General features: G+C 47.5%; 1 protein-coding gene across 5 annotated transcripts in view; it reads right to left on the bottom strand.

Annotated features, from left to right (window-relative positions):
• SHROOM3 (shroom family member 3) overlaps positions 1-18,934 on the bottom strand; it is a 138,608-nt gene that overhangs the window by 103,442 nt on the left and 16,232 nt on the right. For 2 of the 5 annotated variants that reach the window (XM_054030079.1, XM_054030074.1), the window contains exon 2: positions 4,866-4,980. In XM_054030079.1, the coding sequence (XP_053886054.1) occupies positions 4,866-4,870 (5 nt within the window). In that variant the 5' untranslated portion in view covers positions 4,871-4,980. Of the gene's footprint in view, positions 1-4,865; positions 4,981-8,416; positions 8,462-11,182; positions 11,247-18,934 lie in introns of those variants that run through there. The other 3 variants (XM_054030077.1, XM_054030076.1, XM_054030078.1) reach the window with 3 other exon arrangements.

Consider the following 18,934-nt stretch of genomic DNA (forward strand, 5'->3'; position numbering starts at 1 on the left):
TTATTGACTTCCAGTCGCCTTCCCTAGACAATACTCCCTGCCCATTCTTGTTTCACTTGCGTCGTACGTTTCCTGAATTTATTACTCTCACGATGCAATGAGGATATATCTTTCCACTACACCAGCAACAGGAGAACATCCCACACACAGTTTAATTAATGAGGTGCCTAAATCTTCTTAAATCAAAATGCTTTTTCTCAAGCACACAGACCAATGCTGTGGTGCCTTCCTTTGATCTCCATGTTACTCAGGCAACTTCCAACTGGGCTGCCCTTCAGAGCTCGCTTTTGATACCTAAATTCTTCAGACATCATTAAAAAGGTACCACCATAAAACAGGAGCCATCAGCAGCAAGTGAGGCACTGCTAATCCCAATCCAAAAATAACATCTGCCTACATGACAGCTGTAAAGAGAGCCGGGAGGGAATCAGAAGTCTCATGCGGGAGAAGAAGGGAATGTTTTCAATTACATTTGGTTGCTGGTGCCACTCTGTCAATTACCCAAGCTCATCCCTTCCTGTACATAATGGGCATCTGTGTTGCTGACACTGTTGAAAGCACAGTTATACCCTGGATTAAATATCATTGTGGATGCCGACCACTGCCCTACTAGTAGAGAAAACATATTTCACAGCCAGGCAGCTTGCTGGCTTTGCTCTCATTGAATAGTGATAGCCTTAAACCCTTTTCCTTAGCATTTGCTTAAGTCGGATTAGCATCATCCAGTCACGTACTTGAAAGACTATTCCACTGAGCAACTCTTCGTTAAATTCTGATTAAACAATGAGACATGACAAGGCAGAGAGGCTGGGGTATTAATTCATACCTTGCACATCCTGCAGAGACCTTGTTGACAACACACTGATATGGGAAATGTAACATGCTGATTGGGCCCTAGAATGGGAATGACACTGCAAATTGTTGAGCTCCTTTAAAGTTCGGGTCATGGCAGGCTGATACACATGATCTGGCTCCAGAGTGATTGGCTACATTAAACCAAGTTCACCTCTACCCCGATATAACGCGACCCGATATAACATGAATTCTGCTATAACGCGGTAAAGCAGCGCTCTGGGGGGGCAGGGCTGCGCAATCTGGCGGATCAAAGCAAGTTCGATATAACGCGGTTTCACCTATAACACGATAAGATTTTTTGGCTCCCGAGGACAGCGTTATATTGGGGTAGAGGTGTAGATAATATTTTTTAAAAAGAGTAGTGGAGAGTATTTTGAAAAGTGCTCAGCATTGCCTTAACCATCGATCCCAGGGAGGATAATGGTAAAACTCTCCTTGATTTCAAGTGAAGCAGAGGTCGGCCAACGCTGAAAGTTTTTTGAAAATGTGCCCCAATGATGTTAATTACGTTAATTAAACCATAATTTCAAATATGGCCGAAAAACACAACTGTCAAGTAAGTGGCTATGACAAAAACCTAATTATGCTGTTACAAATGCAACTAGGCTCTTGAAACATATGACATGATGAAAGACATGTGGAGACGCATCTCATGACTCCAAGGAACCAAATAAACTCTCAGCTATCAACAAATGAAGCAACTGCAGCAGTGCACTCTAATGAGAGAGGAAAGTCAGCAGAGTATTTAAAGGTAATATAACCTCCTTTTATTACCATATAAAACTGCTGAGCAGGGCCCACAACATTTTGACCTACCAATTATCTTGTACATTGAGAACTTGGGTTGGTCCGAATTCAAAGAATTTTACATGGTAATAAAATGAGAATATAATCCCTTTAAATGCTGCGGAACCTGATAAAGGACTCATGTGTGTTTGTACAGCACCTAACACAGGGGGGTCCTGATCTTGTCTTTGGGTGAAACCGCAGAACAAATAAATAATAAAATAATAATGATGTAGACTGCTTTTGAAACAACGTAGTAGAGTTTGCGCACCACAGTTTATCTGTGTTCTAGCCTGTGAGCACCAAACTGGCAGGACGTGGTGACGAACAGCTTTTTCAATGTCACATCATATTTGAAGCTGTTTTATAGTCTTGCAATGTGCATACAGTAAGATCACAGACTATTATACATATGATATTGATGGGGATTCTGGAGAGCATCCAAGTTATTTGACCAGCTAAAACACAGGCCAATAATTCTCTAGCAGTACCATATGGCTACCAAATGAAGTTGAATTACCATGAAAATATTCCATACACCTATGTTTTTATTCCACTTTCCACTCATATTAAAACAGTAACACCAGAGCATTGCCTGGGGATTAGCAACCAGCCAGGTTTAACAGATTTGGGGCCAGCAGCTTCTCTCAGCAGGTCATTAATCCCCCCGAAATGCCTTTCACCTTGATCACTAGACTTGAGGATCTGCAAGGCGTCACTGTGAAAACTGATTATCTTTGAGGGTTTCACCAAAGGCTCAGAATCAAAGCTTGGGAGGACACAGCTTTTGATTCTAGAGAAATTTCAGCCTTCTGAGAAAGGGAATTTCAGGAAGCGAAGGACTATTTGAGTAACACGTTGAATTACCACATGCTTCTAACAGAATGCCTCACTCACGCAGTTATCTTGAGTGCTGCACATAAAAAGAACTAATTCTCCCACCACTGCCCTGTGTTGTCATGCGGGTACCTCCCCTTTATTATAATGAAAACTAATTTCATAAACTTCCCTTGTGCCAGAGTAGAGAATCTGAGCCCGATCCTTCCAACCCTTACCCACATAAATAGTCTTAGTTTCCTCCAAAACCCCTGAGTGTTCAATGAACTTATCAGCTTCTGCTGAGTGACCCCATGTGACAGTGTGAGCAGCTTAAGGCCGACTCATCGCTCTGGGCACTTTGCAAGGGTCCCCACCAGGGCCAATGTGAGGAGATAATTGGTTAAATTCTCGATAAAGAGAGATGCCACTCCTCAGCTGGGCACAGCTAAAAGCGAGACAGGAAGGAGATGGAAAGCGTTGGGAGGAGGGCCCAAAGAAGCCCAGAACCTCAGCGAGGTGAGATCTCGCACACTGGGCCTGGGGAGAAGGTGAAAAGCCTTGTGTTGTGGGGCACAAGCACCTGTATAGCACATTGTAAATAAAGCACCTGGTGTTGAACCTATGCAGGAGTGTGTGAGGACTGTTTGCAGCAAGGACTCCAGGGTCAGGTTAACCCCTCCTCCCCCCCGGGACACCCCCGTTTAGGAAAATACTTAAGCATGGTGCTTAACTTTAAGCATGACCTTAAGTCCTGTGCACATGCTTAACTTTACGTATGGCTTGAAGTCCATTTTGATGGGAGGCAACTTAAGCATGTGCTTAAAGTTAAGTACGGGCTTAAGTGCTTTCCTGAGTAGGCATGTTCCTCCTTAACCAGGGCCTTCTCAAGGAGCATGAGCATGGCGCAGCCCCATTCGCACAGCTTGCAGTGTAGGAATCTGTTCAGCAAACACTGTTTGGCAGCTCCACAAACCATAACCAGCTGAAAAAGCAAATCTATCAGTCTACAGGAAAATCCAATGTTTGCTCAGAAGTGCCCGGGAGGGATAGAGACTTCCTCCTATCTGCAGAGCCCTAATCCTGGATCCAGCAGAGCCAAAAATGTGCTCTTAGGCGGTTGAGAAAACAATTGTACTTTCTCCCTCAAGAACCAATCCTTCTGTGAGCTAGATTGTGTATTGAATTTAATCTTAGGTGTGGCAGCACCATAGGGACAGTGTATTCAGCATTCTTGAGTAGAAACAATACCCAGTACTCAGGTTGGGTGAAAATGTTGGTTCTATAGCATACCTACACTCCTCTCTTAGGCTAGCATGCCCTTCCATATTTCATTACAAGCAACCATAGCTACTGACGTTTGTAGCCACTATATCCTCATGAGACGCTCTCTCTGCACACTAGGACTGGGCAAGCTGGGCATTAATAATACAGAAAGGTAAATGTACCTTGTTTAACCAGCAACAGTGGCAGGTCTCTATGAATTCATCCTCTCCCCGAAGGTTTGTTATAATAGAAATTGAAGTCTCACAATGCCACAATTTAGCACGTTCACCCACACGTTAGTTAATGCAAATTCTGGACAAATTCATGGCGTCTCCTATGGAGAAAGCCAGAGCAGAAATGGGAGCTCACATACTGTCTGTGCAGGTTGGGAGGAGTGGGACCAAGAATTCAGAGAAATGACTCCGTCAGCCATCGTATATAAAGAAATATTTCCTGGTGAACCAACAAAGCTCCAACTCTCTGACCTTCCATTCTTCTCCAGACACATTATGCTTCTTCTAACTCAGAAGCATTCACATTCTCCTCTTCCCAGTCAGGCTGGGATTCTGACAAATGTTCTCCAGGCTTTCAAATACTCAAACACAAAAGAGAGGAGTATACTAAAAAGAAAGGGCAAATATTGGCTTAGGAGTTGAAGTCAGAGTTTGCGTAATGACAGGGAGGGACCAAGGACTACCCAATATTACATTGATATCCACACTGTGGCATTCAGGAACCAGAACTACTCCATCACCTGTCGATTCAAAAAGGACATATAATTGCTCTTAATAACGGCCATGTCTTGTTCTGGTAACATTCCCATGTCTTCCAAACCCTATTAACACTTTAAAATATTCTTATGCGGGGAGGATATTCCAAGTTACCTCACATAGCCATAAAATGGTATTTTCCAAGTAAGTTGAAAACATTGGTCGAATTGTCATGCATCCAGAAACCAACGTCCAAGGCCCTGATTCAGCAAAGCATTTATACTGGTGCTTCACTGACTGCATTTTTTTTTTTGTCAAAATGAGTTTTGTTTCCTGCAGACAATTCTGATTTTTCATCAAAAAAAAAAAAAAAAAAAAAAAATGACCATCCCAAACCCAAAATATTTCAGTTTAGAAATTCTGCCAAAGTACCTCATGGGAGCTGTTGTTCGGATACCCTAAGTCTCCGTTCTCCTCTATGGGCTGACTCCTCGGCCAGACTACATCGCTCCTGATGCATTGCCTCTCCTCGCTGCTTGCAGCTGTGCTAAAGGTATGGAATGTTTAAAAGAACAACAATGGGATTGTTAAATACAAGCTCTCCTGCCCAGGTCCTCAGACCTCCATTGAAAATCCATGGGAGTTAGGGGCCTAAACACCTTCGAGAATCTGGGCCTCAGTGCCTTCATAAGGAGAACCGCTCACCCCGGGGTTTAAGGTTGTTCAAACCTGGGATTTGGGTTCAGATCCAGCATTTGGTTGGGGCCATTAAAGAGCTGGGGGAGCTGCAAAGTTTGGATCTGGGACCAAATACGTCCCAAGATCAAGTGTGATGTTTGTACTCAGTGGTTTAAGGCCATTTCTACTGCTACAGCATTTCTAATGCTCTTTGCCTCTTATGAATGGGGGGTTGAGGGAGACCTTCAGACAGTACAAATCAGCATAGCTCCAGTTAAGTCAATCCCCCTATGCCAGACTTTACACCAACTGAGGAATGAGAAAAATCCATATGAAAATACTTGGGGCAAAGTGGAGCTTTGCAATCCAAATTTAAGTCCTTATTAAATGTTGGATACCCAGGGCCTAATTTCTCTTCTCACTCACTCCAGTTTAATGACAATATAAATTAATTAACTCCAACAGAGTGACTCCTGTGTAAATGAGACCAGAATCAGGCTCCAAACTGGTTGGCCAGGAGCAGCTAGCGAACCCTCCCTGTTAATCTCTGTAAAGCCCCGAGCCACCAATTATGCACAAGCTATTTATTCTAAAGAGATAAAAAACACAGCGTGAAGAGGAAAAAAATGCCCATGCAGTCAGTTCCCCGCCTTCCCCTGTTATTAACTGCATATTTAAAAATGAATTTATGAGTTCTTTAACCGTTCAAAACACTGTCTCGCTTGATTCATTGGTTTGGTCTCCAGTGAAGAATCGCAAACACTCCGCTACTATATCAGTCTAACCTGAGTGATAATAGCCCCGATCTCTGACAGCTTGAGGGCTGTTATAGATATATAGCTGGTTTTTTTGGAGAGAGGGGGAACAAGTTTGTAACATACCACTTTGTTCAGCTGGTGTCCTACCCTCCTGACAGGCCAGAATATTTTCTGTGTACCTTCCAAACCCAATCAAAACAACCCCACAGTGTAAAAGGTGCAGGAGGTGACTTTTTGACACTTTTCAGGACTTGCCATCCCTGGGAATTCTCATGCCCCCCACCCACCCTTGGTAACCTTCATAACAAAACAAGGCTGAATGCCTTCAGAAATGAGTCAGGCCAGAGCAAATGTTGCTCGTGTTTTATCACCCGGGAAACTCAGAAACTTTCCAAGAATGAAGTTATGGGAGTAAAGCAGGCATCAGGGTAAGCCAGGGAGCTCTAACGCACTGTCTCTCGCAGACAACAAGGCCTCAGTGTCAAAGCAACAAGACCAAGGGCATACACAGACCAGAGAAGAAAGCCTCTATAAGAACCTACAGAACGCTGGTTACAAACAGGTGGCGGAATACTAAAGAAAGAGACACAGAGAGAGAACAAGCAGCAAGACCCAGACATGCCTGGAATCCTTTTTTCCAGGCTGGCATAAAGAATTTAAGGAATTAAGAGGGTTTTCTTTTTTCCTCCTCAGCAGAAACGTAAAGGATGTAATGATTACTCATTTTGATGGAACAGAAATATACTAACTAGCTTGTCTCTTTCAAAGGCACTCTGCTATATCTAACTTACTTGCAACTTCAAAATAATTTGGTTTTATGCTGCTGCTGTTGTCAGCAAATGAGAGAGTGAATACGCTGGTGTTAGTGGCGTTAGCTAGAGCTGGGTGGATGATGGATTTTTTGGTTCACTGGCAGGGAATAAATTGTTTCACATCGAACTGAAAAAGCCCTTTTTTTGCAGAATTTTTGGCAAACAGAAATGTTGGGGGAAAAAAGTTTCAGGCTGAATAAAATGTTTAGTTCAGCCTGAAACAAAATGTTTTGAGTTTGAGCTTTTTCGTTGTTTGTTCCCATAACACTGAAGGAAGTTTCAAAACAAAAAGTGTCATTTTGAACCAAAAAATCCACACATTTCAATTTGAAAATGATGAAACATTGAATTTTTTTTCCGGAATTTTTCACTTTTGTTTTGTTTTCTCAACAATTGGGCGAAACCCACACAAATTCACAAAACCTTTCACCATTGCAGACATGGCATTTTTTACCCCAAAAAGGTTTTGGCTGAAAATTTTCCCCCAGCTCTAATTTTAACCCCTTTTGATATTCTTACAGGACATAGTTTGAGGATTTCAGAAGGGCTAGGATTGAACTAAATAGTGACATCTATCTCACCCTACATTTCAACATTCTTCTGGGTTTTACAGAAGCAGTAACATGACCCCGTGCACTTGGAACAGTCTCTGCCACCTCATTTCGAAAACTACCTCCTTTAAGGGCTCCATCCTGCAAAGTGCTGAGCACAGATCCCAGTCCAGCAAAGCTCCTAGACACATGAGTTGTCCTGTGGATTTCATTACTTACATATTTAAAGTCAATCATGTTCTTAAGCATTTTACTGGATAGAGCCAGAGCACTCAGCACTTTGCAGGATCAAGCCCTAAATTGCCCCGCAGAACATGCTTAAAGCCTTCCAAGTAGGACTGCTCTGAGGTTCACAGCATGACCCCATTCCCGAGGCACGTCTGCAATGATTTGTCTTGTGTTTGCACTACATTATAAACTCCTTGGTGCAGGGAATGTGTCTCTCTTTGTGCAGCACCATGGACGCTATCAGCACTCAGTAATCACAAGGAATGAAATACTAGCTTGAACCAAAGCCCTGCATCCAAACAGCCCCCAAACAGTGGGGAAGGTGAGATCCAGACCTAGATCCAAACTCTGCATCTCAGGCCTGTTTCTAACTACTCCAAAGACTTGTGGGTAAATGTCAAGACTAGTTTGGGCCTGATACTGATAGATGCTTCTGAGTCTCCCAGCTCACACTGATGTTGGTGAGCCTTGCAATGCTAGGTACTACCTTGCAGGGTCAAACCCACAATGAATACAGTCACGTCTATTTCTTCAAGACTCCTTAGCTGAGCTCCCAAAGAAAATCCCATTCAACAATCCTCTTTTCCAGCGCATAGATAGTGTACAAAATAATTTATACATAGATGATGCCAGAGCCTAAACATGTTTAAAGACCATGTAAGGCGAAAGATCTGCAGTAGCAAGTTAAAGTACTCATTGCCAGGCAAGATTATTACACTCCTCATTGAAACAGACACATGCTTTGTGCTGGTCCGCCTCTGTCCTGGAAATATAGTCGTTCTGAACAAACGACATGAGTCAAATTCAGCCCTTACTCCTGTCCACATAACCCCGCTTACTTCAGTGGGGCTGCACGGATGTGGCTGGGAGCAGAGAGCGGCCTTACATTAGCAAAGAAGCCTAAAGAGCACCCTATCACTTCATGCAACGTATGCACAGGATTTAAAGCAACTCACCTGCTGTTCCTGTGTGATGGGCTGGAGCCAAATTTCCAGTATATCCAAACCAGGCTGCCAAATAATGGAGCTGACAAACTGGCTCAGAAAGGTCATGTTTCAGCTTGGCAAAGAGACAAGACCACCTCTGACATCAGACGCTAGTCCCGCACCTGCTATGCAGGGAACAGACATAGTCACTAAGAAGGCTGGTGCTGCTGAAATACTCGGGGATAGAGGTAGAGGGTCAACATGCTGCACATGGGGACTAATCCCATGGGCTTCTGAAACAGCAGCTTAAATCAGCATTGAAATAAATAGGCAAACGGTCAAATTCTGGCCCACTTTGTACCCAGGTATAAGGAGATAGCCCCTTCTTCTGCTCCCCTCTCCCACCTCATTCCCTAGAGTGGGGCTGGGCAGGAGTCAGCCATAATTTGGGGGCCTGCGCTCCCTCCTCATGGGCAATGGGAGTCCCTAATACTGCTGGCAGAGCTTGGCCGCAGAGTGTTGTGTCAGTGCAGGGTGAGGACATGGCCACGGTCCCATCGCGTGGTCACACAAGACAGCACCAGGGGAGCCCATCAGACTTTTCTGGAAGGATAAGTAAAGGCAACTCGTGACTGTGCTTCCCTCAGAACTCCGGGAGACCTAATCTTGTCCCTGCCCTACAGAAGCAGGATGCCTTTATCCAATGCAGGTCAGGCAATGCTCCACCTCCTTCCAGCTGTCTCTAGGCCATTCAAACAACAACTGGCCAAGGGCACCCTTTCTCCTCTCTTCCCCTGAGAAAATCCCATGCAGCAGGCAGGGACAGTGGACAATGAAATTATACGGTGACTTTTTCCTTTGTGACTCCACCCCCAAAAGCTAAGAATCAACATCAGCAAAGAAATGGAAATGCAGCAACACCAGCTACTAGCAAGGCTGGGGAAGGGCTCAGAGTGGAGTCATTTTCATTAAAAAGATAAGATCACTCAGGGTTCTTAGGTAGCTCATAGCAGCCAGTACCCCCTCTGTCCTGCTTTAAAAAAAAATAGGCCATTTGTTAACTTTAATAACCACACACACACAGAGAGCAATTCAGATGAAGGGTGTGTGCCTCTGAGTTCCATTAGAGAAGAAATGATGACTTTGCAAATTAGAGTGAGTTCCTCTCGTCTGCACTTTAACACAGTTAAAAAAACAATACTTCCATGATGTAACTGATATATTTCCTGTTACAAGTCTCTTGACTCAAATACTCTCTTCTCTTCCAAACCAGCTGTGAAAAGCTCACTAACATGCCACTGTGACTGTCCTTCCCAATTCTCTATGCTGAATTTTCACACCAAGTGTCAACAGCAAGATGGAATGGATTAACATTTATTAGGCAAAATGTATCCATGGTATAACTCCATTTTGTCAGTACAGTTACATGAGGAATTAATTTGTCCCACTGAAGCCAACGTGTTCAGTGGGTCCACTGGAATACACCGTCAAACCACGATGCCTTCATGCAGATTAGCACTGTCCCCTATATGTAGCTTTTCTTTCCTTTCTCTCCATGCAGTGGAGCGCTGTTCCGCTGTCCAAAATAGAGGCAGGACCACAGCATTTCCTACAACAGCTGAAGTTATTATTTGTACTCCCGTAACATCTAGAGGCTCTCACTGAGATTGGGGCCCCATTGGCTAGGTGCTGCACAAACACATAGGCCTGGTCTATATTAGGGGGGAGGATCGATCTAAGTTACGCAACTTCAGCTACATGAATAACGTAGCTGAAGTCGACGTACTTAGATCGACTTACTGTGGTGTCTTCACCGCAGTGAGTCGACTGCTGCCGCTCACCTGTCGACTCCACCTGCACCTCTCGCCAAGCTGGAGTACAGGAGTCAATGAGAGAGCGCTCAGGGATCGATTTATCGCGTCTAGACTAGATGCGATAAATTGATCCCTGCTGGATGGATCGCTGCCCGCCGATCTGGCCGGTAGTGAAGACATACCCATAGAAAGAGACAATCCCTGCTCTGAGAAGCTCACAATCTCAATAGACAAGACCGACTGTATGGGTGGGAGGGGAAACAGAAGCGACTTGCCCAAGGTCAATGGCAGAGCCAGGGACAGAACCCAGGTTTCCTGATTCCAGGCCAGTGCCCTGTGCACGAGACACTTTTACACGACTGTCCGATTCTTCAAAACAGGTTTTTCCCAGTCTCGTCTCCTTATTCTCTTTATTGCAGCTTTTCCAGGAAGGTAAGTTAATAAACGTTAAACAAATCATTGCAGCTGCAGATCAGACCTCATGCAAATCACTCACGGGTTGGCAAACTCGCCGTGAATTTAATGATGTTTAAGGATTGTAAAAACAGAGACGCGGGCATCTCTGCAATGGAGCTGCTGCTCCCATTTGATCTCTGCTGATGTGGTCATTCAAGGCCTGCCTGTAACGCCAAGTAGAATTTGCTTAGTTGTTCTGTTCTTCATTGTCTAATCAACCACTACAAGCCACCCCCAGCTAGTCACTCAGCCCTTCTGTGCTGTGGAGGCTCAAGACAAAACTGGGACGAAGAATAAAACACTTTTCACCCCAGAGCATGTAACAGGTCGGGGAGGTCAAACAACTGTCATTGGCAGGACAGCTGGGTGAATCCGCTTGGGACGGCAGCTAGAATTCACCGCGCCCTAGAGGACCGTCCCGCCTCCTCCCCAGCCCCTGGGAGGACGGCACAAGGTTAGCAGTTCAAAGGAACGAAGGCGAATGTGGTCAGGACTTAAAGGCTCAGCCCTGCAAAGCTCTACTCACATGAGTAATCCTTACTGTCTGACTAGTTCCATGGAAGTCAAGAGGGGAGGGGTGGCCGTTAAACCTGCATAAGGATGATAAGAAGAGGCTTCGTCAACAGGGACACCCTAACATACACCTTGGTGTTTCCCAACCCCCAGTGTTTCTCTGGTCTCCCAAGCCCAACCCAGGGTTCTGCCTTTGCAGGAAGTCAGGTGAGGAAGCCAGCAGGCAGCAGTACCACCACCTCGCTGATGAGAATAGCACTGGACTGGCTGCCACTGGTGGCCAGGCCTTTCCGGCCCCGCTCCCTGCTGCTGGCTGTCTCACTGTGGTCTGGACGTGCCATGTAATGAAGTCAATAGTGCTCAGTCAGCATGTTCCCCTTTGCGTACAGCTGGCAACAACAAGCAGACTGCTGCCTCCACACAACATTGACGTCTGTCCCCATTGTAGCCCTGCACCCACACCTACAGTATCGCCTTCCCCAGAGTCCCATCTGCTCCTGAGCACTGTACAGAAAAGACGCACACGACATGCACACGTTGTGAGAATGTATAGCCAGATGGCACAGAGGGTGGAGCACACAGCTCTGATCCTGAAATGTGATCTACGCAGGTCATTCTCTGCACCCTCACGGAGTCCCAATACCGCACCGGGGCTCTCCACAGCCACCAGGGTCAGTCGCCCTATGCAGACCTGCTTGCAGTATCAGGATCTACATTTGGAACACTGAGCTGGGTGAATAATGCCAATAAGCCCCCAAACAACACGTAAGAGCAAGCCTGTGTTAAACATACAAGGGCCTCACCCTGGAAAAAAAATCTTTATTTCCTGGATTAAAACACCGCCACAAAGAGTCCGATTGACTTTAATGAGGAGGTTGGCTGCTAAGAGCTGAAATGAGAGTTCCTTTTCTCGAGGGGTGCAAACGTGCAGAAGTACCACAATAATTAGAAGAGACTGGAAGTAATGGAAATCTCCCAAGAAAGCCTGTTCTCATGAGACGTGTAGCCCACCACTGCAGATCCATCAAGTCAGACGAGCCTCTGGAAACTTCTTCCCCTCTTGGGAACATTCTAAGGTTCACTCATCAACATTAGAGCACACAGCAATGTCTCCTTGCAGCACATGGACAAGACAGAGCAGAGCGTTGCTTGATCTTTCCCATCAAAGCTTGTGTCTAATGCTCAACCCACATTGAGTGATTTTCTGTGTTCCCATAAACATTAAATATGCAAAAATAAAGGCAATTCCTTAAAGCAAAAATAAATTCCCTGTTACTCCTCTCTCTTTTTCTTTCTTTACCATAAACAGTCTTCTCCATCTACTCTGTAGCCAAGCACACACACACACCCATCCCCCCACAGCTGTAAAATAACCGTCCATCATTTGGATTATGTTTTACTTTCAACTTCAGACAGGACTGGTAAACACAACGATATATGAACAAGACAATACGAAGCTGATTTTCATTGGCAGCTGCTCTTCAACTGAACCGCCTTATGTCACAGCAGCAAACGACACGAATCGCTCTTCCCAAGTGTGGACGGAATGAAACTATATCAGCATCATGATTCTTGCCTTTATGATCTTATTAAAAACACACCCAGACAGGCCACCCTGACAGTAACGATGGGACCTGATTTTATACGACTGGTGCACTTGACTTGATCACATTGTTTTGCCCGTAACCCTTTTTAATGCCAGCAGTCAGTATCTGCATACAAGTGAAGTCACAGTGAGGCATGGGGGAACCTCAAAAGGTTTGGCAGCTCAGTTCAGAGCTTGTGACAAATCCTACACATGCCTTACTCTAGGGTTACCATATTTCAGCGAGCAAAAAAGAGGACGGGAGAAGCCCCGCCCTAGCCCCTCCCACTTCCCGCCCCCCCTGACCTCCCAACCCTCCCCCCGTTCCTTGTCCCCTGACTACCCCCTCCTGGGACCCCTGCCCCTAACTGCCCCCCAGGACTATCTAAGCCTCCCTACCTCTTGTCCCCTGACTGCCCCAACCTTTATCCACACCCCCACCCCCAGACAGACCCCTGGGACTCCCACGCCCCATCCAACCACTCCCCACCCCCTGACAGCCCCCCCCAGAACTCCCAACCCATCTAAACCCCTCTGCTCCCTGTCCCCTGACTGCTCCGATCCCTCTCTGCACTCCTGCCCCCTGACAGCCCCCCCCCAGAACTCCCAACCCATCTAAACCCCTCTGCTCCCTGTCCCCTGACTGCTCCGATCCCTCTCCGCACTCCTGCCCCCTGACAGCCCCCCCCCAGAACTCCCAACCCATCTAAACCCCTCTGCTCCCTGTCCCCTGACTGCTCCGATCCCTCTCCCCACTCCTGCCCCCTGACAGCTCCCCCCCAGAACTCCCAGCCCCCTACCCCCCAGCTCCTTGTCCCCTGACTGCCCCCTCCTGGGACCCCTGCTCCTAACTTCCCTCCAGAACCCCACCCCCTACCTAAGACTCCCTGTTCCTTGTCCCCTAACTGCCCCCTCCTAAGACCCCCCCCCAACTGCCCACCAGGACCCTACCCCCTACCTGTACCCTGACTGCCCAAAACTTTCTCCACTCCCCCCAAAAAGCCCCCCCCCCCGTTTCTTGACTGCCCCCTCCAGAACCTCCCTGCCCCTTCTCCTGCCCCCCTTACCCTGCTGCTCAGAACAGGGTGTTGGGCTCTGTGCGAGCCGGACACGTGGCTAAGCTCCCCAGCACAACAAAACCCGGTCCCTGGCCCTGCACAACAAAACCCGGTCCCTGGCCCAGACCGGGTTGCAGGGGAGAGCAGCCCTTGTATCAGCACAAAGTGCTCTCGCTCCCGTTTTGCTACGCTGCATGGCAGTAACCGCTCCCAGTTGCAAAAGGGGAGGGCTGCACTTTGTGCTGAGACACTTGCTCAGAATGCAGGGCGGAGCTCCTCTCCAGCTGCTCCGGAGTCCAGCCCGGGACTTTCCTGCAGCCCTCCCAGCCGCTCCGGGGGAGGGGGAAATCCCGGACATTGTGAGTGCTTTACAAATTCCCCCCGGACGCTATTTTTAGCACAAAAAGGAGGACATGTCCGGGTAAATCCGGACGAATGGTAACCCTACCTTACTCATGTGACTAGTTAAAGGGAGTAAGGAGCGCACAGGTTGGCTCTCCTTACTAAACTTATGGCGTCTTCCTTCACTTTTTCTCTCAGACACAAGCAGATCCTTCTCCGACCTCATATTTCCCTTCCCCTGACACTTGCCTTTCTCTCTGACTCTCAGCAAACACCCTTACATCTACCTCTCTTTCCTTGTCCCTAGTACTATTCTTTCCTTTAAGAGCAAAATCCCATAGGAGGGGTGTAACACCCTAGCGGGCCCATTTAATGAAACAGGGCTCAGCGCTTCTGTTCCTGTCCAGGTGCGCCCAGTTGGGCTAATTACGAGGGCAGGGCAGTACCTAGGGGCATAGAAGGCCGGCTGAGAAGGGGCTGCTGGGGAGTCAGAGTGTAGTGTTTCTGCAGGAGACAAGAGCCCTCACTGACAGAAGATGCTTCCTGAGAGAGGGCTGCAGGCGGGAGGAGCAGCAAGGGGTTCGCTGGCTAGCATCCCTGAGCCAGGGCCAGAAAGGGCTGAAAGCAAGAGGAGGAGGAGGAGCAGCAGAACAGGGAGATGCCTGCTGGCTCTAAGCAGAAGAGCTGAAGTTGAGGCCTGCAGGAAGGGAAGCGTCTCCTTGGTGGAGAGCTGGTTCCCAGAGGAACCACGTGAGACTCCCAGTGGTGAGCCAGTGTGAGTTCCCACTGGGAAGAGCAGGGTCATGCCCCACAAGGAACGGCTGGGGAGGCTGCCCCGGCGGAGGGACAGATGAGGCCTGTTTAAGAGTGCAGGTCTGGCAGAAGACACCAGGATGGTGGGAACAGAGATGGGTTTTTAAAGATTACTGTCATGGGGTTGATGTGGACTATGTTGTGGGGATTTTGTATAGGGTCTTTTGTAAATAAACTGTTGATGGACTAGAGAATAAGCTTGCATGGACTTATTGGCAACCCAAGGGAGAAACGGAGGCAAGGGGCCACAAGCAGGGCTGCCACAAGGAGGGAGCCACTCTTTTACAAGAGGGATCTCCCGGGGTACCCTCTCTGCTGGGCTCTACTCTGCTGCTTTATTCAAATCCCAGGGACTCCCCTAGATCAGAGGCACCTCCGAATGTACTGGTTCCTCCTCAGACCCGTGGAAGCACCCTCAGGATTCATGGGAACTGAAGACGGCAGCGATTCTGACTTACTGAGCCCCTGAAACGGAGTCTGGCATTTCAGCAGAGGTAGAGCCCTAGGGGAAACAGGAACAAAGCCACTCCTAGCTGTGCGCTACTGTAGGGCCCCACGCTTTGGGGGAGCTGGCACTTTCGAAACACCTACAACTCGCCGTACTACAGTAGCACCTACAGGTTCAAACCAAGACCCCGGCCCTTGCTGTGCAAGGCACTGCGCAAGCACATGGTAAGAAACTCCCTGCCCTGAAGAGATAAGACAGAGAAAGGGTGGGAGGCGAAAGAGAGACACGGGGAGGTGAAGTGACTTTCCCAAGGTCAGTGGCAGTGCTGGGAATAGCGCTAGGTTTCCTGGGTCCCACTCCAGAGCCCTGCTAGCTGACTGCTGCCGTTTCAACATGAGCCCACCCTCCCCGCGAGATGAAATTGGGGGCCTAAGCCTTGTTACAAACAATAATACCAACCACACCGTCCACCATCCCCCTCCTCCAGATCCCAGTGACAAGCCACAGTCTGCCCCCATCCCAAATGTGCCACATGGGTTCCTGAAATCTGCCTCGGGCCCCTGAAAATCCTACTACACCAAGATGCACTAAACCTTGGGCTCGCTCTAGATAGGGATGGAATGAGGGACAGTCCGTTCTGGTTTTAGCCTTGGTTTGAGATCCGGACTGAGGTGGAGGCTGGCAGAAGCAGTGTGTCCTTCCCAACCCATTTTATATGGCAATCACTGTTTGGACTTACTGGCAACCCAAGGGAGAAACTTGCAGCACCCAGTTCAAAGTACAAAGGCATTCCGCAGGGAATTAAAGAGCCAGCCCGTCATTTTTAAAATTACCACTTCGTACCAGCATCTTTCAGCCAAGAATGTCAAAGTGCTTTGCAAAGTATAATTATACCTCACAATAGCCCTGTGAGGGAGGTGGTGTTATCCCCATTGCAGAGATGGGGAAACTGAGATGCACAGAAGTAAACACCTTGCCCAACATCCCAGTGAATAAGTAACACAGCCAGGAATAAACCCAAGCAGTCATGATTCCCCACGAATACACCAGCATGAAGAAGCATTTGATTCCCCATGAATACACCAGAATTAAGAATACACCAACATGAAGCATTTGCAGTAACAAATGAAAGGTAAGGATTGGAAAGCCACTTCCTGTCCAGGAGTGCTAAGTCTTGTTCCCAACCTGACCATGTGGTAAAAGCCAGCACCATAACTGGCAAGAGTCAGCCCCATAGTGGCAGCAGGGGCACCAAGGGCTGAATGGGCATGGAGCCATACCAACCCGAAAGGCGCCTGGGAAGGGTTGAGTCACATCAATAATGCAGGTGAGGAAGCTTGCACTGATGCAGCCAATACTGGGCCTGTTCCATGGAGAAACAGAGGCTTCGTCTGCAGAGTTGCTAATTTGATACCTTTGACGGGAAGCTGGATGGGAGTGGAAGGGGGCCTATTTCCCATCATTTGTTCATTCATGTATCTAAGCAGAGTGCCCCTGGGCAGAGTGCACCGGCTCCTTGGATTCCTTCTCAGAGTAGTGAGCACACGCCGAGGTTCTCTGCTCAGTGTCCTCTGGAGTCCTTGTGTTGACCAACCCCTCATTCCTGTTTCTGCTTTCTTTGTCCCCTGCAACAACTTGACTCTTGGAGGAGGGCAGGTGGCTATTTATGTTTCTATTGTGGGGTTTCCATCCAATCAAATAGGCTCACGCTTGTTATGAGCTCCAAATTCACCCAATACTTTTGGTTTGTTTTTAATTAAAAAGGAAGAGCATATACCCATATTTTCAAATTGCTTAAAGTTACTGGCAGGCTCCTGGAGAGCCGGAGAGCTTGCCAGCCGGGGAGACGGCCGCCCTGTGGCCTAGCTTCCTGAGCTGCCCGGCTTCCCACCATGTGGACTGCCAAGGACCTGAGAGCCCAGGAGTGAGGAAGCCAGGAAACCCTGGCTCCTTGGCAGCCCACCAGATGGGGAGATTTGGCTTCCCGGTAGCGCACTAAGCAGGCTACCAAGGAGCCAGGGAGATGGGCGAACTGGCAGGACACCAGGCCTGGATTCCATCAAAAGTGTGGCTGGAATTGTTTGGATTCGGTGCAATCAGCATTTTCTGACAGAAAACGGATCCATCGGAAATTTTCCAACCAACTCTACTTTTTCTGCTTATTTTGATGGCAAATTTCATCTTTGCAATATTGGTAAATATCCAACTGCAGATCAGTGCACTGAGCCAAGCCTCAGCCAGTGTAAACAGATGTAGCGCCACTAAAGTCAGAAGAGCTGCAACCATTCACACCAGCATCGGCTATTCTTCGTTTGTACAACCACCTCTGCATTCTCTCTTTGCTTCTAGCCTATCTACGCACTATGCAGAAACACCTTATATTAAATAATTATAGCACTGTAACAACAAACAATTACTCGTTATGAAAGGATACCTACAGGGTGGTTTAATATTCTGAAACACTGGACTCAACAAGCAGACTTCTCAGATTGTAATGACGCGCTTACACTAGAATGTTGTTATTTGGCGAAAAGGTTTCGGTGTCTTGAATGTTCATGCAAATGGATTCTCTGAATGCAAATACTCAGCTCTGCAAATACACAGATTTGCTTGTGCATGAAGCCAGGTGTTCACAAAGGGCTCCATCCCACACCCATTGAAGTCAAAGGCAAAACACCCATTGACTTCAATGGAGCAGAATCAGGCTTTATATATGCAAAAAGCCACCACCACCTCTTCATACAATTTCAAGCCAGGGAAAAGAAATATTGTGGACTAGCCTGAGCCTTTAGATGCAGCAATGAGTAAGAGGCAGAATGCGACCCCTCTACGCCATGAAGAATTGTGTCGCGGAGAGTCATAGTTCCTTCCCTGCTCCTCTCTTGCTGCTGGGTGGTAGGAGGGGGAGTAATTCTCTGAAGTCCTGGAAAGGGTGCATCCTTCTCCCTCCCTCCCACCCACACATCTGGCTTGCTCCTCTGGCCAGCAATCAAGGAGAGGCAGAGACAAGTCCCCACCCCTCTCCACCACCCCCTGCCCACTTACGGAGAAGGGATACTAATACGATCCAGAGAGCAGAGGCCGTGCTCTACACTAGACCCTGGCCTGAGATCCAGGTAGTCTGAGCAAGAGAGCAGGGACTTGGCTGGGAGGACCTTATTCCTTCCTCAGTCAATAATGACAAGGGCACAGTCCACCTTTAGGTGACCAGCCACATACCACCACCAGCAGCCGGTCATGGCAAACAGCCACAGCCTGACCTAGGCTTGTCCGAAGTGTTAGGCAAACCATCCCAAAGAACAAATAAACCCTTGAAATATCAACATCTGTTCACAGATAACGAGGGAAAAGTGGCTAAATCTGTTGGATAAATTGCTCCCATTGAATAGGCTGCCCAGCTCTAAGAGATTACGGACAAGATATACTCAACATTTATGTCCAAACTCATTCCGCGCATTTTAATCCCTCTCCAGGGATGCTACTACTTATCCTTCCAGATCAATCGTTAACTCTCTCTAA

Source organism: Malaclemys terrapin, chromosome 5 (genome assembly GCF_027887155.1).
Source record: "Malaclemys terrapin pileata isolate rMalTer1 chromosome 5, rMalTer1.hap1, whole genome shotgun sequence".
Lineage (NCBI taxonomy): Eukaryota > Metazoa > Chordata > Testudines > Emydidae > Malaclemys > Malaclemys terrapin.